Genomic DNA, 22,736 nt, shown 5'->3' on the forward strand with positions numbered 1-22,736 from the left:
CTTGAAGAATTCGAGACTTACAGCATTCTTAAACCACTTTACAGTGGGCTTGATGGCGTTGGTTTCGCGGAAACGGTCCAGAGCTTCGTTCTTCAACGCGAGACGAACAGAGGGGAAGGTCATGCTGGCCCAAAGGGTAGCTAACAAGTCAGAAGCGAACAGAACTCGGTGGAATTCTCACCGATTTCGGAGTCTTTTCGATCCTCGAGCAACTTAACCAGTTCCTGGTTGACGGTAACCTTGCGAGGGGCGTGAAAGATGTCACCAAGTTCTTCGGGAACCTCCACAAGTTCGTCGGAAGCCTCAGAAGGAGGACGGGGTGGGTTGCTTACCGGGAGAATTTTCATTTTCGACGACGGTAGGGTGTTCGGAGTCGACGGATTTGGCGGGAGATAGGTTCTCACCAGTGGCAGATGGCCCAGCACCCCCTTCGAAGTCGAAATATTGCTCGATGACATGGTCATCAAGGAGCGATTGTGCTTCGCGAGAAGGACCGGATTGATACTTCTCCTTAATGGTGTCGAGAGCTCGTCGAGACGCATCAACCAATGGGGGTTGAGAGGAAGCGGCTTCAGACGTAATTCTCATTCTTTTCGTCTTACGCATGAGGAGTTCGGGGTCGACGTCAGGCAGGATTGCCAAGGTAGAAGCTCGAGTTTGACGGGAGGAGGTGGAAGGAGACAACTAATCTCGTCAGCCAGTGAGAGATAGGAGGATATACATCGAATTCGAAGGGAATTGCTTACAGTACGCTTAGACATGCTCACAGACAGGTCAGAGTTGGAAGGATACTCTAAGATATGAGTAAGATATGGATGGATGATGATAGATAAGTAAAAAGAACGACAAACAAGAGGTAAAGAGAGAATGAGGAGGAAAGAAGAGAAAGAAGACGGGGAGGTAACTTGGTCAGTAATTTCTCGATCACATTGGAGGTCCGTGCGGGTGACGCGTTTTCATGGCAACCGTCACACTAGCGTGGGTATGATGTCAGGGCGCACCAAAGGTGTCTAAGAACAATCCATGTGCATCACCTGGTTACAGGGTTCAGGATCCTCGGCGAGGATCCTTGAGACAGGGGGGGAAACTTGTTACGGGGTAACAACGAATCGAGAGGACTCTATCGAGTTCGACGGATTAGGACAGAGGAAAGCGGGAGTTGGAGGCAGTGCTGCAGTAGGTAGGGACGGGTTTTCCCCTTTCGAGATTTCCCCACTGGGTTTGCTCAAAGCGGTTTTTCACCTGTCCGAGTATGTACGTACGTAGACGCTTGCAGCAGGAAGAGGACAAAGGGCGAGGATATCCGTAGACAGTATATAGTACAATCAGCAAAGTACCAACTTTGCTGATTCTTCAATATCATTCTTTGGCTACATCGATTGCAGAGGAGACACGATCCATTAGCACCAGAGCCCCTAGACTTCCACGAGACCTCCATCGAGTTCGACCCAACCTGCGACCTAGTCGTCGTGTTTCCAGTACCGTTACATCAACCTCTTGACATTGGTCTCTTCTCACCTCTTTCCTCCCACTGTACAACCATCATTACCGAACGCTTCCAGATTGCTGAGGGTCGACTCTTCATGAACAAACCACGCTTCTTCAGTAGTTTCATTGAAGCATGGAAAAAGACCATTCATGATGGGATCAATATCAAGAAAGCATATCAAAAAGCTGGAATTGCTCCGAGAGACCGGCAAGTGGTCATGAATCGAGTCTTTACCTTACCAGCACCCCTCCAATTACCTACTACACCTGTCACCCCATGTCCTAATCATGTTCTAGAACCTCCAAGCTCCCCATTGGGTCCTGGTGGTTCTCAACGGCTTGTCAAGAGGGTACGCAGTAATCAGAAGAATCCAACACATGTGGTATGCAAGATGAACAAGAGGATTGTCTCTCTTGAAGCTGAGAATGCTCTCCTCAAGAAAAGCAACTCAGATCTTCGAGGTAGCCTTAAAATGGCCAATAAAAAGCGAGCTTTCAAGCCAATTGTACCCGGACACCAAGCAAAACATGCGAAATGGATAGGATCTGAGGAGGTGCGTGCAGCTAAGGAGGCAAGAGAGGCTGAAGCAGCCCGGGAAGAAGCAGAAAAGCAGGACAAGCAGGCTAGGAAGGAAGCCAGAGCACTGGCCAAAGCTGATAAGGAAGCTGAGCAAGCTAGGAAGAGGGCTGAGAGAGAAGAGAAGAGACGGGGACAGGAGAGGGTGGAAGGGATGACAATCCATCAACTTGAAAATCTGGCCCGGATGGCTTTATCTCAGGCTACTTCCATTGCAGGGCCTTCTAGCCTGGGATAACAGTAGGTGTAATACCTATGTATGATGTGGCCACCAGCAAAAATTGTAAGTCATATGCATAGTGTCACGGCCGTCGAACAACTATTTCTTAATAGACCGACGGTCGACGAACCTCGGCTAACTTCACGCTCTGAGTCGATGTCTCACCCAACCAGGAGGGCGCAGACGTCGAAAGGGGTGTAACTACGGCGTACGTCGGCGTAGTTACTCTAACTAGGGTTTTGTTCTACTGATGGCGATGTATCTTGATTTATAGCTATCTCTATCTGCCTATTATCTACTCCTCCTAGACGTTCATCCAACCCTCTCGCGCTTTGACGTACTTCAACGCACTTCGTCCAACTTCCCCGAGCCCTCTCGCGCTTTGACGTACTTCAACGCACTTCGTCCAACTTCCCCGAGCCCTCGGCCATCCTCTTCCTCCTTCGACTAACTCCGCCTAACATCGCCGTACTTCTGCTCCCATTGTCCCTACTTAGACTAACTCCGCCTAACATCGCCGCACTTCTGCTCCCATTGTCCCTACTTAGCCTAACTCCGTCTAACTTCGCCGTACTTCTGCTCCCATTGTTCCTACTTAGCCTAACTCCGTCTAACTTCGCCGTACTTGGTGTCAGAAGTCCTGAGTTACGTGTAGAGTAAAGAGGTTAAGGCGTGATGGGGTTTTGATGGCCAAAGGAGGGTCATTGTTGGTGGAGTAATCGAGGTGTCGCGACGTAGTTCGTGACAGTCGCCCCCTTCTTTAGCCGCGAACGTCCTCGTGAGCGATTACACCTCTGTCGTGTCAAGAGAACTTAGCAGCGTAGTACCCCCATTCGCTCCCTCCCCATGACCATTCTTCACCCTTCTGCTCTTTGCGCCGCACTTCGTAGTTGGGCCTCCTTTCACTCCAAAACCCGACAATGAGACTCCCCTAACTTCGTCGAGGTTTGCCGTAAGAAGCCCTGTGTCTTTTGTAGGTGAGACACGCTTCCTGAATGGCAGCCGAACAACACCGTTGTTTGTCGAAGTAACCCTCGCTTATATTGAGATGAGACACTATAGCGTGGGAATTTTGATCGTCCCTGCGATGCCTTTTGTTGATGAAACGCGAAGTTTGCTGCATGTTGACGACGAGGGTTTAGGTTTGGTTATACTAAATACTGAGCAGTTCGTCGAGCTTCTCTCTTTTTCCCATCTGTTTTCAAAACTTTCTATCTCTCTTACCTAGAAAACAGATTTGTTACCTTGAATCATCTTTTATTTCTTTAAGTATTTTTAACGTCATGGCCCCTCCTACTCCCACCTCTAACCCTTTCGCCGCCATGAGGAACTTTGGTGGTATGGTGTCGTCTGCTCGTGAGTTATTCCTCGACACTTACCTTACTTCGCCGGACTTGGCTGATGTTCAGTTTCCTTCGGCGACAGATCTCGCCAAGTCTCCTCCCTCGGCCTCGGCACCCTCTCTTTGGGGGAGCCGTCTGGCGATGTCCCGCCTCCTCGCTCCGCTTCTCCTCCCGCCGGTCCTCCCGCTGGTTCTCCCTCTGCTTCTCCTCCTCCTGGTTCTCGCTCTGCTTCCCCTCCTGCCGCCAGCCCTCGCCGCAGGACGCCCGCCTTTCGTCCTGGTGAGTCTCCGTCCTCCTCCGACCAGGAGTCGCCCAGTGGTTCGGAGTCGGACGATCAGTCAGACTTCGAAGGAAAAGGGGGTGATTATAGTGATGAGGATGATAGAATCGTGTCGGAGGGTGAAACCGAGTTAGAGGAACACTCGGATGATGATATGGTGGCGGTTAGTGTAGAGGACAACAACGTAGATAGTCCTGAGCGTGAGTTCTTCGTCCAACCTCTCACACCTTCGCCGAACTTGGCCTTGTTTATCTGTTCTTTAGCTCTCCAAGACATTGCTAACTCGCAGCCGCTCCTGCCCCTCCCCCTGCTCAAATTGTGGGCCAGAAACGACGCCGTTCCCTCTCCTCTTCTTCTTCTTCCTCTTCTTCTTCTTCCTCTTCTTCTTCCTCTTCCGGGGTTCTCCCCCCCCCCAACGCCATCGCCGCTGCCGCCGCTGCTGCCGACGCCCGCCCTGCCGCCGCCATCGCTCCTGCTGCCGCCGCCGGTCCTGCTGCCGCCGCCCCCGTCGCTGCTCCCCCCCCTTCTCCCAGAGGGGAGCCTTCGCCCAAACGGGTGAAGAGATCACTGCGGGAAGAAGAGTACTTGTGGGAGAAGATGAAGTCCGAGCCTGGTCGTTGGATCGCAGTTGGTGTTGACGAAGCGTGTGATCGTTGCCGGTGAGTCCACCTATTCGTACTACGCCGAAGTTACTCCTGCTAATTAGTAGACGTGAGATTATCACGTATAATCGTCCAAACTGGCCCTGCCTCAAGGCAGTCAGGCCACACAACAAGGCCCTCCGTTGTGCTTCATGCACGTCTGGCCCCTGCTCCTTCTGTCCCGTTTCCTCTGCCCGGGACATCCCGCCCCGTCCCTCCGACTCTTCGCCCTTCCCCCCTCCTCAGACTCCAGCGTCTGTCCCCCGCTCGCGGGTACCTCCTTCGTCTCTCCGGTCGGTTCGCCGTACTTCGCCGGACCTCCGCCCGTCGCCTCCGTCGCCGTCGCCCTTCGCTCCTGTGGCCGGCCCATCACGTCTCCCGGCTGTTCCTCCTTCGTCTTCTCGCCGTCCTTCGGCCTCTGCTCCTTCGGTCTCCCGTCCTTCGGCCTCTCGTTCTTCGGCCTCTCGTCCTTCGGCGCCACGTCCGTCCTCTCCAGTGGTAGCTTCTCCCCCGGCTCACAGCACCCGTAGTCGGCGTCCTTCTGTTCCTCCGGCCACTTCGGCGGCCCCTCCCGTCACCCCTCCCTCTGCTCCCCAGAAGACACCGAAGTCTTCTTTAAAGAAATCAAAAGGGAAATCTAAAGAGAAGGAGGTTGCCTTCAATGATGGTGATGTGGAAGGTGAAGATACTCAGCGTGCTGGTCCCTCTGCTCCCCGGTTGTCCCTCGTCCACCCTCGTATCTCCCTGGACGTCCGTATTCCTGAGGACGAAAAGGAATTCGCCACTTATCGTTCTCTCGTCCTCGGTCTCACTACTCAGCTTGAGGCTGCCCGAAATGATACATCTCTCCTGCTTGACTTCTCTTCTCGTCAAGCTAACGCTTTAAACAATCTTACTGCGGCGTTAGTAGATGTAGTCAACACTGGGGCTCTGGACGACGAAGCAAGGACAAGGTTAGCGGACGTCTCTCGCCGAAGCCTTACTGAGATAGCCGATGTTCGCCGAAGACTGTTCGACACCCCCTTCCTAGTCACTCCTATGGTGTATGAGCCACCACCGTCCCTTGACTGGTTAGGTCGCCGTAGTAGTTCTCGTGTCCCAGCTTCCGCCCAGACTGCTCTAGACCTCCTCAGTCTTCCCTTCGAGTGTCTACGGACCATACGTTCTCTGTGGAGGACTCCGAGCATGCAAGCTGCTCGAGATGTCCAGGACTTCGGTGACTTCTTTGGGGCTATGAATCGGGCATGGAATGCTTCTCTCTCTACTGCGTTCCCGTCTGAGACTCTCGATCTACCTTCGGTCATCGGTAGCCTCCACACTAATCCCGCGGGACCGAGTAGATCGAAGGAGAAAGGAAAAGGAAAAGGTAAGGGTAAGAGTAAGGACAAGTGAGCGGTACGTAGCTGTAATCCTATGTTGTATGCAGTACGTTCTATCTCCTAGTCCTTCGCAGTCGCCCTTCTTTCGGCTTAGTAGGGTGAAGTTCGTGGAACTTCGCCAATATGTCATCAGCTCCATCGACGTTCTCCACTGGTTCCCATGATACTGAATCGTCTGTTCCTTCGTAACCTAACCACTCCACCAAGTACTCTAACTTTCCTGACCTCTTATTTACTCTAGAGTCCACAATATCCTTTACCTCCCAAGACTCTCCCACATTGTCTACTTCTACTGGCCCAGGTGGCTCAGCTTGCTGACCAGGAAATATTGGAGGGTGATAAGGACGGAGCAAGGAGACATGGAATACATCATGGATACCAGCCATCGTTCCTGGTAATTCCAATTTACAAGCATGAGAACCTACCTGCCGTACTACCTTGTACGGCCCACTTTGCTTAACATCTAACTTCTTCATTGGTCTCTTCGTCTTAATATTCTCTAACGACAGCATCACTAGGTCTCCTTCCGCGAAGTTCGGCGTAGTCCGGTGTTTCCTATTGTATCCTTCGGCGTACTTCTCATTAGCTTTCTCAATTCCTTCGATACAATCTTTGTGTATTTCAGTCAAGTCTTTTACCACCACCGTAGCAGCGGGCACTTCGACCTCGCTAGCCTTTATCTCTTCAGCCCAACGAGGGTGATATCCATAGTTCGCATAGAATGGGGTTTTGTTTATCGCAGAGTGCTGGGTGTTGTTGTAAGCAAAGCTAGCTCGAGCGAGTAGCTTTGACCAGTCGTTCTGCTGATAGGAGGTGAAAATACGAAGATACAGTTCCAAAGACTGGTTGGTTCGTTCGGTCTGTCCGTCAGTCTGTGGATGATATGCAGTAGAGAGATGTAGTCTTATTCCGAGACTATCGGTCAAATTCTTCCAGAACTTGGAGGTAAACTTCGATCCCCTGTCCGATACTATATTCTCTGGCAACCCATGCTGGGCCACCACATAGTCCAATATCAACTCTGATAGGCCGGCTGCGGTTAACTTCGTCGTAGTCGGGATAAAAATGGCCCATTTGGTCAACCGATCCACCACTACCAGGATGGAGTTATATCCATGGGAATTTGGCAGCTCCTCGATAAAATCCATCGAGATGCTAGACCAAGGTTTCGTAGCTACCTCCAGTGGTTTAAGCTCTCCATGGGGTTTCTGTCTATTAGTCTTTGCCCTCTGACATACCGCGCATCCAGCGATGTAGTCCTCAACATCCTTCCTTACTCCAATCCAGACATAGTCCCTTAGAACTAGCTCAAGGGTCTTCGCTGAACCTGGGTGACCAGCTAAGGCCGAGTCATGTCGCATTTTCATGATCTTCAGCCGAGCATCGGCGTAGTTCGGCACATAAATGCGATCGTCGAATGTGAGGAAACCTCTTGAGTTCCACCCCCCACGAAGGATTAGAGGAGACCGCGAACTACGGCGTAGTTCGGTGATTGATCCTGGTTCCTGCACGTTATCGTTACACGTAGGATGAGAACACTCAGCGCAAACGACTCCTAATAATTCTTCTCTGACCCCTTCTATGTCTTCGTCCTCCTGAACTCCAAGTACTAGATCCATAGGGTCCACAAGATCATTTTCCTTTACCTCCCTTGTCCCTTGCAATGCTCGAAGGAGGTGACGCAACTCCGACGTGGTGGCGTCAACTTCGTCGAACTTCGGCAGACCTTGGATAAGGTTGCTCTCTTGTACCATGGTACTTCCTTTCCCGGAATGATAGTCCGCCCGTCTAGATAATCCATCTGGAAGACTTGCCTGGGTTCCTGGCCGATAAACCATTTTAAACCTGAAGTTAGCTAGCTCCTCTACCCACCTACCTTGCCGAGGACTGAGTTGTTTCGGCTCCATCCAGTAGGTAAGGTTTAGATGGTCGGTAAGTACTGTGGTTTCTACCTGCAATAATAAGTGTCTCCTTCTCCTGAAACCCTCCACTACAGCGAGGAACTCCTTTTCTCCTACCGTATAATTCAGCTGAGCTGTGTTGAAAGCACCAGACTCAATAGCTACCGGGTGTTCTTGACCAGCCGTGTTGATCTGCGAAATTATGAACCCCCAGCCGAAGAACGATGCATCTGTCTGTAATATCGTCTTCAATGTAGGGTCAAAATGGGCTAATACCGGCGCAGTACACATCCTAGCCTTCAACTCTTTGAAGGCTGACTCCTGTTCGACTCCCCACACAAATGGTACCTCCTTCCTTGTCAAGTCATTGATAGGTCTAGCAATCTTCGAGAAGTTGGGGACAAAGCGCCTGTAATAGCTTACAACTCCAATGAATCCCCTTGACTCTCGTAGATTCTTAGGACGTGGGAAGGAAGTGATGGCATCAATATATTCTGGGTTCACCGATACACCTTTAGAGGATACCACGAAACCCAGAAACACCACCGAATCTCTTTCGAACTCGCACTTACTAGCTTTCACGTACAGGCTCGCCTTCCGCAGTACCTCAAAGACCTTCGCCGTAGTTCCTCGTAATTCCTCCAACGTATTCCCATAAATGAGGATATCGTCAATGTAGACCACGACTCCATTCCCTAGTAGCTCTCTAAACACCTCATTTAGGAAGTGTTGGAAGACCGCGGGGGCGTTTCGCAGCCCATCACGAACAACCAGAGATTCAAACATACCATACTGTGTCCTGAACGCCGTCAGGTGTTCATGTCCCTCTGTCACCCTCAACAATTGGTATGCTCCAATTAGATCTAGTTTGCTGAAATACCTTGCTTTTCCAAGTTCTTCGGTAATTTGACCTATTAGAGGGAGAGGGTAGGCATCTGGTATGGTCGCTTCGTTCAGTTTTCGATAGTCGATGACCATTCGCCATTGTCCTTCGGCTTTCTTCGGTATCATAAACATTGGTGAGCCGTATGGCGAGTTACTTGCCCGAATTCGGCCAGCGGCGATTTCGCGATCTAGTATGTCTCTCAGCGCGCGTCTCTGATCTTCTCCTTGAGCATAGAGGGAGGCGACCTTAAGGTTCGCCCCCTCCTTAAGCTCAAACTTCAAATCGTAAGACCTTGAAGGGGGAAGGGTCTCTCCTCCCTTCTTCGGATTAAAAACGTCAATGTACTGGTGGTATTGTTCAGGAACTACCTGGAACAACTCGTCTTGTTCCTCCGGGCTCAGCTCTTCAAGCTCATCTTCGCCGCGGAGGTCTATCGCGTCCGTCAGAGTCGGCAGCCCTATGGCCGCTAACTTCGCCGCACTTGGTGGGGTTGGGATGGGAAATTTCACCGAGTTGTCTCTTCCATCAAGGACAACCCCTTCCTTCCTCATCCAATCCCACCCTATCACAACATCTGCGTCGCAGAGCGTTGTTACATCGAGACAAACAGATCGCACTTCGGCGTCCTTCGTCAAACTAAATCCGACTTCGACAAACTCGGTGATGGGTCCAGCGACACTCACCGAGCCGTCGAACATGTGAACGGGTACGCTCACCTGATATCGCCTCTTTTCTACACCTATCTTCGCTGCTGCCTTAGGGCTTATATATGAACAAGTAGCTCCAGTGTCCCAGAGCGTAGTTAGCTTTATTCCATTAATGAAAATGTCCGATTTAGGTTGATCTCTGGAAACGGAAGGGATGAGGAGATGATTATCGACATTGCATGAACAAGGGGTACTGAGTGGTGTATTTTTGTATTCACAATCCTCTGGCTCCATCAGCTGTGTTTCTTTTATGGGTTTGGGAATGGTGGCCGAGAGAATATGGCGGACCCGCCGAGCCTCGCCTACTGCGACAGGTCCTCTTCTTTTCCCTGGTCCTCTTCCAAATCTACTTCTCCTCCAACCGCATTCAAGTTCCTCCTCTGTCCGAGAGGTACTGCGTTCCCTCCCGATCCTCCACCACGTTCTCCGAACTTCTCCCCCCATGGAGGCAACAGTCCAACCTTAACCTTAGCCTCCCTTACAGGGCATTCCTTCAGCCAATGTCCTGCTTCACCACACTCGGTACACTTCCCCTCCTTCCTCCTTGTCTCCCTCAGATCGGAGCTCGGCCTAGGCCATCTTCGGCGAACTTCGTCGATGTTTGGCGGTGTACTCTTTACCACCGTCGACATCATAGCCGCCTGGACACCACCCTGCGCCGAAGGTTGCCCCTTTTCCCATTTCTTCTCTTCTTTCTTCTCCGTCCTCTGACTTTCCACCACTGTCGTTGTCCTTATCCCTCCTTCCCTTTTCCTCTCTGCCTCCTTCTCCACTTGTCTCCTCCACAGGCGGTTGTCCAAGGGAATCACAAACTCCAATAGCTCTTTCACAGTCCCAAACGATCTACCGTGTCTTGCAATTTCATCTAGAAGGTGCGATTTTAGTCCTTTCTTGGCTCGGTCAACTAGGTTTCCATCATCAGACCACTTAAGAATCGCAACATGTCGCTGGAAGGCGGAGAAGTAGTCCGAAGCAGACCCGGTTTGCTTGAGGTCGTTAAGTTGTCGGGCCGCAGTTCCTTCTTCGTCTGGATCACCAAAGTTAGTCTTGAGGTACTTAACGAACTGATCGTGTGTCGTGAGGTACTCAGGAAGAGGTCTTTTGGATAGATCGGGCTGCACTGCAAGAAGAGGTGTTTCGCGTAGATGAGAGATCATGAAAAAGACTTTCTTAGTGTCGTCGGGGAAAAGATGAGAGTTCAATTCGAAATGTACGTCGCACTCAGACAGAAAGGCGGTTAACTTGTTCCGATCTCCTCTCCAGAGGTCTGGGTTAGGTAGCTTTATCCCCTTCCGTTGTTCGCCCACTACGCTTGGGGTCGCCGAAGTTTGCCGTCCCATGGCGTACCTCACTCCTTCTGATATCCCTTCTGCAATCCCGCCCACTGTATCCTTTTCTCTTCTCTGTTCCCATTCCTCCCTACGCCTTCTCTCCTCCATCATGTCTTTGTTCATATTCGCCACCATCTGCATCAAGGCCAACACCACTCCTTGTGTTCCTTCTTCTCCCAAGTTCGCCGTACTTCCAGTGTTTTCTCTTGGGCGTGGGGTTTGGTCTGATCCAAGTGGGGATCCCGCAGGTGGGAGAGCATTAGACGGAGGAGAAGGAGGGTTAGAAGGCACCGGTGGAACGAACTCATCTCCTTGAATTGATCCCCCCACACTATCCTCCACTCCAAGGTCCTGCCCCATTGCTCTGCTAAGCTCCTCCAATGCTCTCCTCTCGTTCTCCTCCATCCTGTCTCCATCCCTACTCATCCCTCGTGTAATTCTTCTTTCTGGTTCCATATTATCTTTGTACTTCTCCGAGGTTCGCACGGGTCGTCGGTAAGAGCGATCCTTGATACTGTCACGGCCGTCGAGCAACTTCTTCCTTATAGACCGACGGTCGACGAACCTCGGCTAACTTCACGCTCTGAGTCGATGTCTCACCCAACCAGGAGGGCGCAGACGTCGAAAGGGGTGTAACTACGGCGTACGTCGGCGTAGTTACTCTAACTAGGGTTTTGTTCTACTGATGGCGATGTATCTTGATTTATAGCTATCTCTATCTGCCTTTCACTACTGACAACAATCAAGGATCGCTGAAGAACTTCAGCGATCTTCTCAGCTAATATTATCTACTCCTCCTAGACGTTCATCCAACCCTCTCGCGCTTTGACGTACTTCAACGCACTTCGTCCAACTTCCCCGAGCCCTCGGCCATCCTCTTCCTCCTTCGACTAACTCCGCCTAACATCGCCGCACTTCTGCTCCCATTGTCCCTACTTAGCCTAACTCCGCCTAACATCGCCGCACTTCTGCTCCCATTGTCCCTACTTAGCCTAACCCCGTCTAACTTCGCCGTACTTCTGCTCCCATTGTTCCTACTTAGCCTAACTCCGTCTAACTTCGCCGTACTTGGTGTCAGAAGTCCTGAGTTACGTGTAGAGTAAAGAGGTTAAGGCGTGATGGGGTTTTGATGGCCAAAGGAGGGTCATTGTTGGTGGAGTAATCGAGGTGTCGCGACGTAGTTCGTGACACATAGAGTGTGGAAGTGAGCTCAAATCAGATTCCCCCTATGTGGGGGAAGGGATTCCCTTTCTCATCTCAGATCTCAGCTCTCATCACATCGTTCAATGCATGCATCATGTCATATGATCTCTGGACCACTAGGAGCAGAATGGATGTTGTGGGCAAAGAAGCGAAATTCAGATGCTTGTGGTAGAACTTGTAGAAGTTGCAGGTACCAAGGATGTCAAAGGTGGTCAAAATGAGATAACCGGCCGAGGTGTACACGTACCCTTAGTTAACTAAGTTCAAGTCCGGAATTCTATTCCGTTTTCTTAACTTACCCCACTTTCACACCTCCACATTCCCTTGTCCACCCACATATATATCCTCATCCGTCACTTCATCCAACATCACACAACATTCAGTCAAAACAACATGTCCACTCCAAAATACACTCTATACGGTCTGGTAGCCAACGAAGGGGATCAATCTCAAGTAAACTTTGGTCCTTATGTCATGATCAGTAAACTCGCCTTGAGGTGGGTCATTAATGTTCCCTGTTCTCCTCGTCCTTTCACATTCCATCCACCATCCACACTCTTTCCTCCATCTGTGTTGTTCTCTGGGTATGAGACTTTCTACCCTTAAGAAAGGGGTCTTTTCCTCTGTAAGTTGTAATCGTAAAGACATTCGTGCTCATATCAGATTCTACGACGTACCCTTCACTCACGTCGGATATTCTTTCACTGAAATAAGGGGTAAACTAGCCGAGATATCTGGCGACCCGAAGGTTTCCGTACCCACTTTGAACACTGGGGAAGGATGGGTTACTGATTCTTGGAAGATTGCTGATTTTGTGGGTATTTCATCATCTTTGTTTCTCAGTAAAAGCCTTTACCCTCATCATAAACACTCCACATCCAGCTCAGATGACTTTCCTATGATCATTCAAACCTAACACCTTGAACCGTTTCTGAGCTCTCCTAAGAGTCATCTAGCTACTACTGTCACTGTGTCTGCTGGGGCGTATGTTTGTAAGAAAGTGGGAGCAAGTCCAGACGTGTCATCGGGGACGAGAGTGGGAGACTGATGTTGATTTTGCAGTTGGAAGAAAAATATTCTACACCTGAGAAAAGTTTATATTCAAACTCCTCAATCGGTCGTTCCCTGTCTTACACAATTCTGGGAATCATGCTCGCTGCTCAACCTCTGACAAGAGTATTCATCACTGGAGCTGTAAGTTTTCATCTTTCTAATGAACCTTCTACTCTTCTCAAAATACTCATTCTTCACTTCAGTCCTTTCACTCCAAACAAATCAAATGACGAGACCTCCTCCCTTTCTATAGTATGATAAGTTATATATATGTACTCATTCACAGCAACTCCGTATCCTAGACGCTCCAAACAGAGAATACATCTACCAAACCCGTATTGGTGATCCAGTCAAAAGAGATAACATCTTATCTCAAACCGACCCTTCGGCCGATATCTCTTCTGTTCTTTCCTCGATCAGATCTCATTTCCAAGCTATCGAAATCGCCCTCACTCGTCAGACAGAAAAAGGATGGAAGTATCTGTCAGGAGAAAATTTAGGTTATGCCGATATGGTTTTATTCGGATATTATTGTGTTCATCATTTAGACAAAAGGTTGATAAAAGGTGTTTGGGAACATGAAGATTTGCCGAAAGTTGGAGAATGGGTGAAGAGTATGATGATATCTGGATTGGTGAAAGATGGGGATTTGTTGGATATCTAATCTAAATGATGGGGTGAGTTTACACTTGATGGAGACACGGAAGACGGAAGGCAGGCAGGAAGGACTGAATCGTGAAAGTTTGGGAAGATTTGGAAGAATTGGAAAGATGAACAGAAGGGAGAGAAGTTTAAATATATCAGAAATAAACCAAATCGTGGAAATATGCAGGAAATCAGTCAGTTTTGAAGTGTATATGTAAAGTGAAGTGACAAATAAAAATAGGCCGTGTGGAACTGTTGATCCACCCAGAAAACGTTCATTTTCAACATGGGCAGGGGCGTATCAGTGATTGCTCACAGTCAACAGTAACATAAGCTTGAGATTCAAATACATCATTTCCTAAATTTCTATACTCGTAGAAGATCATACCGCATCTTCCATACATAACTTTGGGAGGATGTTCATTCCCATTAACTGAACATCAGTCGTGTTCACGCTTCATCTCTCATCTTTTTTGAATTTCAACTTTCCCCTTCGACTTCCAAACTTGTCCCTGCAAGATCACTTCCTTAAATGGATGACAACCCAAGACATACGGGGAATATCAAGTCCGAGATCCGTAATATTTCAAGACATGCGGGAGAGATCAATGGAAGAAAGTCAAAATGGAGGATGAAAGAGAGATAAGAACATATGATAAGTAATTAGGGATATACGATGACTTACCTCCTGAATGAGCAACTTGGCAGCATATGGTAAAGTAATCTTCACTATACCTTTACCTGTTTTACACTTAGGACACCATTGGTTGTATCCTAACAAACCACATGTCTCACATACTTGAGTTTCGAAAGCGTCCGAAGAGATCATGAGACGTTCAAGTAATAATTGTGTTGCGCCGTACCCTATAAGACTGGTCGTCAGCTTTGGAAGCTCCATTTTCTGTTTTTTCTCATACTTTATTTACTAGATGTGTCCGCAGAGGATCAACATGTACTGGACGTTTTCACAGTAGGATTCAGAGAGAAACAACAAGTTGTTACTAGGAAAAAATATCCTCATGAACGAGACTTTGGCGGAAAGGAGGAAGAGATGAAGCTAGAACGAGGAGGGATGGGAAATACTCACCAATCACGTTCCATTTCACCTAATCGAAGACCACCATCTTTAGATCTACCTTCCGTCGGTTGACGTGTCAAATTAGCTCTTGGACCAGTAGGTCTAGCATGCATTTTATCCATGACCATGTGCTATTCATCAGTATCTTTCCTCGCCATAAAACAATCACTTCCGACTGTATCTCTGTCGAACAAGCTTTCTACCCTTTTTTCAACATCATAATCTCTCATATGGGGGAGTTGTCATTGGCCAATTGATAGTAGTGTGTAGACGATAGAGATGCTAGAGGAGAACTTGACCCACCTTGAGCTTTTGGTAATAAATTGGCCCAAAGTAGACATACGCCTCTAATGGCTCACCAGTTATTCCACTGGTCAACATGTCTTTCCCAGCGTAGGAAAACCCATTTTCAATCAAGATTCTAGACATGTCTTCCACTTTAGACCCTCCGAATGCGGTGCCATATTGCAATTGACCGGCTAAAACTCCTGCTTTTCCAGCTAGTAGTTCGATCATTTTCCCTACTGTCCTGATAGTCAGCAACGACCCGTCATCTTCTCCATATACATTCGCACGCTATCTAGGCCAGATTTACGGAACCACACCAACGATGACATTACACCTCTTTCTCCTGATAACCTTGGGACTCTACTAAGAGAATGCACCCTTCAAGGAGTAGGAGAATAACGATAGGGTGAGGGGAGGTGAGGTTGAGCCGCTGGGATGGGATGACATCAAGGTCGATTGGGGTTGAGACACCACACTCACATACGCGAAGGAAACCCATGTGGGTTCATAATAATATCCGGACATATTCCTTGATCATTGAAAGGCATATCCGTTTGAGGTACAATCAACCCACAAACACCCTTTTGACCATGTCTCGAACTAAACTTATCACCCAACTCCGGCTGTCTGGTTTGTCTTGTTAAAATCTTGAGCAACGGACTATCCTCTCCCTCAGTCAACATGACTTTATCAATTTGTACAGGTTCCGGAGTTTTGTGAGTTATGGGAGTCGCTTTAAATACTGCCGCTTGAGTCATTGGACCTCTTGTATCAATAGGTGTTTCTCTATGTACCAACACATCTCCTTGATAAACTGTCGAACCAGGTGAAGTCACACCATCCGCTTTATCCACACTGGCATATGCTTCGGGTCTAAGAGGATCAGAAGGATAAGCCGTTCTTTCCGAAGTACCATTTTGAAAATGTCGCATTGGTATAGTTTGTTTTTTCAAAACATGACAACGACCGAATCCTCTGTCCACAGAAGCTTTATTGAGAATTAAGGCATCTTCTATATCGTATCCCGAGAAAGACATGACGGCCACAGTGGCATTTTGACCAGCTGGGAGTTTATCGTATTCGATCAATTCTATGGTTTTCGTCTTTACCATTGGTTGTTGAGGATATGTCATAAGGTATAAGAGAGTATCGATCCTGTTCAGTTGATTATATCCTATAGCTCCGATAGCTTGTTTACCCATAGCACATTGATAGGTATTTCGAGGAGATTGATTATGATGAGGGTAAGGTATAAGACCAGCTACAGCACCGAGAATCGTGAAAGGTTCAATCTCGAGATGAGTCGTTCCTTCTTCTATTTCATGTTCATAACAAGCGATGAGAGAATCGTTTTCTTCATTTACATCGAGATATTCAACCAAACCAGATCGAAGGAAATGGTCAAATGTTACCTTACCCTCCTTCAACAAACGGATATGTTCCGAGGTCACTCGTGGACGACCATTCTCAACGATGATCATAGGTCGACAAATTCTACCTCCATCAGAAGCGATGTATATGATTTTGTGATGATGATTCATGTAGATACTGACGAATTCGGAAAATCTCGCAGCTCGTCGTAATTTTCTCCATGTTTGAACGAACTTTTTCGGATGATTCGTAAGTCCAATAAGACTACCGTTGATTTGTATGAGATATACACCTCGACCGTACATTCCAACGCCGGTGAAAGTGTTAATGTCCTGAGCTCCGTATGTGAACGCGTAGTCTACCAATGGACCTTCAGGTACGTCTGTGGTGATATGCGTCATGAGTGCTAGGTTTTTTACCAAACCACAAGCCTCGCCTTCTGGAGTGTCGGAGGGACACAAAACGCCCCATTGAGATGGTTGCAATGCACGGGGACCGGAAACTTTACGAGTTTTTTCGAATTGAGACGAGATTCGTGTCATCATTCCTAAAGCTGCGATGAAAGATAAGCGAGAAAGAACATGAGTGACACCGGCACGTTCGACGTGGAAACGTTTCAAGGACCAATTACCAGTGGAAATGGAACGGACAAAAGCGGAAGTGATCGAGTCGCCATTCTGCGCCAGAATGTTGGAAGCGTCCAAGGGCGTAGCGCGATTTGGTTTCTCCAAGATCTTGTCCATACGTCTTCGGAGATCAGAATTGTAGGTCTTGAAAGAATCTTCGAATAAGAGGGATAAGAGTTGACCGGCGCTATTCAGTCAGCGATGCGTTAGGGGCAGAACGTAATGACGTACAGTTCGAGACGCTTATTACCCACGTAATCCCTATCATCCACCATCTTCTCGTCGATGGAGGCCATAAGTACTCGGCGTGCCATGGTAGCGAGGTAAATGCACTTCGGACGGAAGAACATGTTCCGTACCAAGACATGACCCAGGACCATGGCGGCAAGAGCTTGCATAGCCACTTCTGACGGGGCAAGCTTCTGACCACGATCTTCTTTCTCTTGCCCTGGTGACACGCGAAGTCCGATCCATTCAGCACACTGTTTGGCAGTGTAGACTTTGAGCCTGCACGTAAGCATCGTTTCTAATTGCAAGGAGAATACATGACGAAGTGAATGGTATCATTCTCACCTTGAAGCTTCCTCCAACGATGGACCGAAAGCCTCCTGATACCTCTCATCCGAGCCACAGATCAATTGGATAATCTCTTTGTCCGCCGTCACTCCCATGGCTTTCATAGCCACTACGATGGGTATCAACTCCTTGAAAGAATTGTGTCGCAGATATAGTCTTTTGTTTTTGGTGATGACGTATGTTTTCACAACTCGATCGTGAGTCGAAGATGTACATTCAGCAATGACCGCTCCATCTTTAGGATCACGCATGACGATAATCCTATTCTTGCTTAATTGCTCTTGTACCAAGATGACCTTCTCCGTCCCCTTGACCACAAAATACCCCCCTGGGTCTTTCGGACATTCGCCCATACGGGCCAATTCACGTTCGCTCTTCCCTTTCAAGTGACATAAATCCGACCTTAACATGACGGGTAGTTTGCCGATAAGAATTCCCTTCTGTTTCTTCAATTTGTCCTCATAGGTGTATTCGATGTCCACCCGGATTTCAGCGGCATATGATATATCTCGTAGACGACATTCCATAGGAGTGACTATACTGTCTTGGTGATGTTGATCTTTACGCATCGGTCGTCCGATACGGATGTCGGTATAACGGATGAAAAAATGGGGGTTGACATCAGAAGTTACGATTGAATTTGCGGCGAGGATTGCTTTGATGTCGACATTGACAAAGTAATTGAAAGAATCGAGATGCTGTTTTACCAAACCTTTAACCTGAAGAAAGGCGGGTAAAAGTTGCCATTTGTCCTGAATGTCAGCACATCGAGCATTATGTGTTCCACTAGATGACGGACTTCAACTGTTTTAATCCCCTTGGCGTAATACTGCGCACCTTTTCCAGCGCCGTAAGACTGAAGCATCAAGTCTGCCCATTCCTCCTCTCCAGTATCATTACTGATGACGGGCTTTACGTCTGACGTGATGGGTAAAGGTCGAGTTGTGGTGGACGAAGATCTCTCAGCCGAGGGATTGGTTTTGACAGCCGTCCGAGCTGCGGTCCCTGATGCTGGTGGCTTCTTGACGGGAGCAGCGGTCGCCTTGGTGGAGCCTGAAGCTGGTCTGCGGGCGATTGGCTTTGAAGGGCCAGCTGCTGAAGGTGGAGGGGCCATTTTGATGATTGCAGACTCGAGTAAGATGGAGTTTTGGACAGAAAGTTGGGAAGAGGCCAAGCGACCGTTACGTAATGTCGGCGGCCTAGTCACGTGACATTAGGGCGCGATTCCCACGTGGTCCGCTCGATCGCACCGCTATGCATAGCCGCACAGACCTCCAACTCTTCTCTACTACTAACGTTGCTTCTCTTCCTCCTCACGACCGTCTCTTCTTTCAAACCTCAGGCAGGTTCAAAGCGAGCTATCTCTTCTGAATATCATCACCCAGATAGACATGGACGACACTCCTCGTCAGCTGTATCAAACGGCGAACAACGTTTAGTCAGTCATTCCACACGCATTCCTTTGTTCTCTCTGACGATGCCATCAACGATTGCTGATGCCCTCACAGTATCCTACAGCAGCCTTGGCAGTTTGTCAAAGAGCTCGGTCAGGGAGCTTATGGGTGAGTTAGATCTTCCTCTTCCCAAATATCTCACTGTCAACCTTCTGGCAGCTCGATACATGTTGCTGATCACCAGATGTGTCTCTTCTGCCCGGAATGCGCACACTGGTGAAACATGTGCCGTCAAGAAGGTCACCAACGTATTCACCAAGAAGGTCATCTACAAGACGCTTATCCTCAGACTTAGCTGACCTCTCAGATCCTTACTAAACGGTGCTTGCGGGAATTACGACTACTACACCATTTCCGGGGTCACAAGAACGTCAGTCATGTTAATTCTTCACCTCCATACTTCACTAACCCTCAGATCACTTGTCTGTACGATATGGATATCGTCTTTGATCCTCCTGGCTCTGGACTCTTCTCAGAGGTCTATCTTTACGAAGAACTCATGGAGGCTGACCTGCACGCCATTGTCAGTCCTCGTTCAACACTCTCCCCTTCTGGGGGGTCCTTTCGGTCATTACCAAACGCTGATGAACGGTAGATTCGGTCCGGTCAGCCACTTTCTGACGCCCACTTTCAGTCATTCTTGTATCAAACCCTTTGCGGACTCAAATACATACATTCGGCCAATGTGCTCCATCGAGATCTGAAGCCGGGGAATTTGTTGGTGAATGCCGATTGCGAGTTGAAGATATGCGATTTTGGTTTGGCGAGAGGTTTCCAGCCTGGTGCTGTGCAGACGGAACAGGGACAAGCCGGGTTCATGACGGAATGTGAGCTTTAGATACGTGATTGCACAACGCTGACACGGAAAGACGTCGCCACGAGATGGTATCGAGCGCCGGAAATCATGCTCAGCTTTGCGAACTACGTGAGCTCACTCTTCGTCTCCAGGTATGTACTGACTTGCAGACATCTAGCAGTAAGTCAGAGGGTGAGTAAGTGGCATGACTGACGTTTCAGTCGACATGTGGTCTGTTGGATGTATCCTCGCTGAGCTATTGGGAGGAAAGCCGATATTCAAAGGAGAAGATTATGTTGATCAACTGAACAAAATCCTCAACTTCCTCGGTACACCCACAGAGGATACCCTGCGACGTGTTGGTAGCCCGCGGGCTCAAGAGTAAGTGCATTGTCACTGCTTGTTACTCTTTCCTCCGATCCCGTACAGGAGAAATATCTTTGGTTGCTTCGGCTAACCGCGCAGCTACATCCGATCTTTACCTATCAAACCCCGAGTTCATTTCAAAACCCTCTACCCCAACGCCTCTCCTCTCGCTCTCGACCTCTTACAGAAATTGTTGGCTTTCGACCCTGCAAAGAGGATCGGATGTCAAGAAGCCCTCGAACATCCTTATCTGGCAGTATGGCATGATCCGGCGGACGAGCCAGCGTGTGAAGTGGTGAGTTTCCATTTCAGGTGCATCCTCAAAACTAATGGTAGTCCTTCGACTTTAGCTTTGAAAAGGAAGACTCAACGCAGGGCATGCGGAATTTGATCGTAGAGGAGGTAAAGTCGTTTTTGGATCTCTCTTTGACGGTCGCTAACCAAATAGGTACGAAGCTTCCGGAGTTTAGTGCGACAACAGGAAGTCCCTCTTCCTCCTCGGAACGCGTAAGCTCAATCCCACTCACCTGTGATTACTTTCGATCGGTGGACGAGTTGAGATGGCGTGACCAGCTGGGAACTGGGTCTCCGAATCACACGGCTGACAAACAGACATGAACTTCCCCCTGCCCCTCCTCCTCCACAGGCCCAAGGAGCAGGTGTGGGACCTGCTTTCTCGGCGGATTTCAACTCTGGGACGGATATGGACGAGCATCCCAATTCCGCTTTGGAACGTCAATTGGCAGGACAACATCTCTAGCATCGGCTTTGACGGCCAGTGGCCGGTCGGGGTTTATGATGTATGGAGGGAAAGATTTCTGTATGATCGTCTAGATCTGTTCAAGATTTCATGATTCAATGCATATCTAAGAGTAAAATAGTCGAGTGTGATGCTGTGTGTGGTGACATGAAAATGGCTGCTGAATCGAGTATCAGCAACCGAACTAAGGCAGAAGCCGATGGGTCAATGATCAATGATGATCTTCATGTGGTCGTGGAAGCATCTACGTACGGTTCTACATATTCATCGTCTTTTAGTATTCCAATACTCCAAAAAACCTTCCTTTTCGACCCAACCCATTCCCTTTACCCTCCTCACTTTCCCAGTCTCAGCCAAAACCACACTGACCGCTTCCCTCCAAACCCCTTCCCCATTCTTTCCCAAACCTTCCAATCCACCCGGATGATCAGCCAATATCTCACTAGGTAAAAAACTCGGACTGCTAGGTGAAGCAGAAGGATGTAACATCCTAACACCTAAACTTCTCTGTGGCATAGGTGTTGGAGTAAACAATAACGATCCGAATAAATGTCTGAAAGGTTGAGGTAAAGGACAAGTAGCAGAAGGTGCAAAAGGTGTAGGAGAAGAATGACGTAAATAAATAATCCAAGTTAAACCTTTATCTCCTATATCTTCTTGTGATAATAAACCTTCTGGAAATCGAAGTAAAGCACGACCGTTTGAAGTTGTACATTCTGGTAAAAGTACAATCGGACCTAAACATTTTTTTCTTGCATCTTGTAATGATTTATACATTCCTTTTGGAGTCGTACTGTGGATAGTGGGTAATGAACCAGTTTGAAATAAAAGTGAGAATAAAGATAAAGGAATATAACCTAATAATGAAGGTTGAGGAAGTTTTGAGATTAATTGAGCTGAACCTGTACCTGTGTGTTTACCTGTTAATGCCGATTTAGGAGGTGGAGAAGGTGAGAAAATGGGTAGAAGAAATGTTGGATTGAATTTATAAGTTAGGTAAATGATATCGACATAGGATGTCCAGTTTGATATTATTAAATCTCCTTTAAGAGGTGAACGAAGAGATTGAGATACTGAAGAGGTTTTGGTACGTTTGGGAGTTATGATGTCTAATGGGATCGACCAATAACCCATTAAGAAAAGAGATAGGCGGGTGGTGATGGTTGTGAATATGGTTGAAAGGAGATAATGAAGTTGAGGTATGAGGATCTAAACAGTCAGATATTGTGATTGATCCGACTTGGAACTATGACAAATATGTATACGAATATACAGGCGAAGAGAAGATTTATAAAGAAGTGAAATAGGTGAATGTAGGGTTGCAGAAATATGAGAAGAAAGGGAAAGCGGACTTACGAAAGGGAAACATATGATGTTCACTAGTAAGATATGGAGAATCGCGACTATTCCTAGTAATATACCCCGGACCAGGGAATGGAATACACATGATGGATAGAGAAGGATCTTGAAAACCGGATTGACTTTGTTAGGAGCGACGGGAGGGAGGAAAGGTTGGATTCCTGTAGCTGGATCCTGTCTGTCAGCTACTTGTATTGTTCATCACATTATTAAGGGTCCAATTTACTCACTCTCCACTTTGAGAACTTTTCCATGCTTGATATTTGTTCAGGACCACTGCTCAGTGATTCCAACCGGGTGTATCAAAGTCGAAAGGAAAGTATTCACGTCAAGCGGTAAGTTAAGCAGCAAGATGGAGTTTGTGGAATGTCCGTGGTCCCAGACAGAGTATTACGTAATACAAGCCGA

General features: G+C 48.2%; 8 protein-coding genes across 8 annotated transcripts; 4 read left to right on the plus strand and 4 right to left on the minus strand.

Annotated features, from left to right (window-relative positions):
* Nucleotides 1-21: 21 nt before the first annotated feature.
* TREMEDRAFT_60808 (uncharacterized protein) lies at nt 22-761 on the minus strand (the record flags this gene model as incomplete). Its single annotated transcript, XM_007003335.1, has 3 exons — nt 22-140; nt 333-684; nt 747-761. Coding segments are annotated over 3 exons (486 nt in total), but the record flags the coding sequence as incomplete, so codon positions are not given.
* An 822-nt stretch (nt 762-1,583) lies between these two features.
* On the plus strand, nt 1,584-2,303 carry TREMEDRAFT_60809 (uncharacterized protein; the record flags this gene model as incomplete). Its single annotated transcript, XM_007003336.1, has 1 exon — nt 1,584-2,303. One exon carries the CDS (start codon nt 1,584-1,586, stop codon nt 2,301-2,303), a length of 720 nt encoding a protein of 239 aa, XP_007003398.1.
* A 1,265-nt stretch (nt 2,304-3,568) lies between these two features.
* TREMEDRAFT_60810 (uncharacterized protein) lies at nt 3,569-5,941 on the plus strand (the record flags this gene model as incomplete). Its single annotated transcript, XM_007003337.1, has 5 exons — nt 3,569-3,641; nt 3,695-3,907; nt 3,971-4,108; nt 4,198-4,567; nt 4,618-5,941. The coding sequence occupies 5 exons, from the start codon at nt 3,569-3,571 to the stop codon at nt 5,939-5,941; spliced, it is 2,118 nt and encodes a 705-aa protein (XP_007003399.1).
* Nucleotides 5,942-9,724: 3,783 nt separating this feature from the next.
* On the minus strand, nt 9,725-11,209 carry TREMEDRAFT_60812 (uncharacterized protein; the record flags this gene model as incomplete). Its single annotated transcript, XM_007003338.1, has 2 exons — nt 9,725-10,129; nt 10,808-11,209. 2 exons carry the CDS (start codon nt 11,207-11,209, stop codon nt 9,725-9,727), a joined length of 807 nt encoding a protein of 268 aa, XP_007003400.1.
* Nucleotides 11,210-12,349: 1,140 nt separating this feature from the next.
* Nucleotides 12,350-13,883, plus strand: TREMEDRAFT_43087 (uncharacterized protein; the record flags this gene model as incomplete). The annotated part of the gene is made up of 4 exons (XM_007003265.1): nt 12,350-12,453; nt 12,620-12,770; nt 13,019-13,150; nt 13,296-13,883. The coding sequence occupies 4 exons, from the start codon at nt 12,350-12,352 to the stop codon at nt 13,671-13,673; spliced, it is 765 nt and encodes a 254-aa protein (XP_007003327.1). The 3' UTR covers nt 13,674-13,883.
* Nucleotides 13,884-14,036: 153 nt separating this feature from the next.
* Nucleotides 14,037-18,458, minus strand: TREMEDRAFT_29095 (uncharacterized protein; the record flags this gene model as incomplete). The annotated part of the gene is made up of 8 exons (XM_007003202.1): nt 14,037-14,087; nt 14,340-14,526; nt 14,742-14,863; nt 15,036-15,261; nt 15,501-17,204; nt 17,249-17,524; nt 17,591-18,345; nt 18,393-18,458. The coding sequence occupies 8 exons, from the start codon at nt 18,456-18,458 to the stop codon at nt 14,037-14,039; spliced, it is 3,387 nt and encodes a 1,128-aa protein (XP_007003264.1).
* Nucleotides 18,459-18,984: 526 nt separating this feature from the next.
* Nucleotides 18,985-21,083, plus strand: TREMEDRAFT_38101 (uncharacterized protein; the record flags this gene model as incomplete). Its single annotated transcript, XM_007003234.1, has 13 exons — nt 18,985-19,031; nt 19,102-19,155; nt 19,232-19,310; nt 19,355-19,417; nt 19,463-19,570; nt 19,643-19,874; nt 19,917-19,972; nt 20,014-20,023; nt 20,065-20,224; nt 20,309-20,504; nt 20,546-20,611; nt 20,658-20,716; nt 20,822-21,083. The coding sequence occupies 13 exons, from the start codon at nt 18,985-18,987 to the stop codon at nt 20,967-20,969; spliced, it is 1,278 nt and encodes a 425-aa protein (XP_007003296.1). The 3' UTR covers nt 20,970-21,083.
* A 150-nt stretch (nt 21,084-21,233) lies between these two features.
* Nucleotides 21,234-22,582, minus strand: TREMEDRAFT_67999 (uncharacterized protein; the record flags this gene model as incomplete). Its single annotated transcript, XM_007003606.1, has 3 exons — nt 21,234-22,178; nt 22,326-22,502; nt 22,559-22,582. The coding sequence occupies 3 exons, from the start codon at nt 22,580-22,582 to the stop codon at nt 21,234-21,236; spliced, it is 1,146 nt and encodes a 381-aa protein (XP_007003668.1).
* Between the last annotated feature and the right edge of the window lie 154 nt (nt 22,583-22,736).

This window comes from Tremella mesenterica (genome assembly GCF_000271645.1).
Source record: "Tremella mesenterica DSM 1558 unplaced genomic scaffold TREMEscaffold_3, whole genome shotgun sequence".
NCBI lineage: Eukaryota > Fungi > Basidiomycota > Tremellomycetes > Tremellales > Tremellaceae > Tremella > Tremella mesenterica.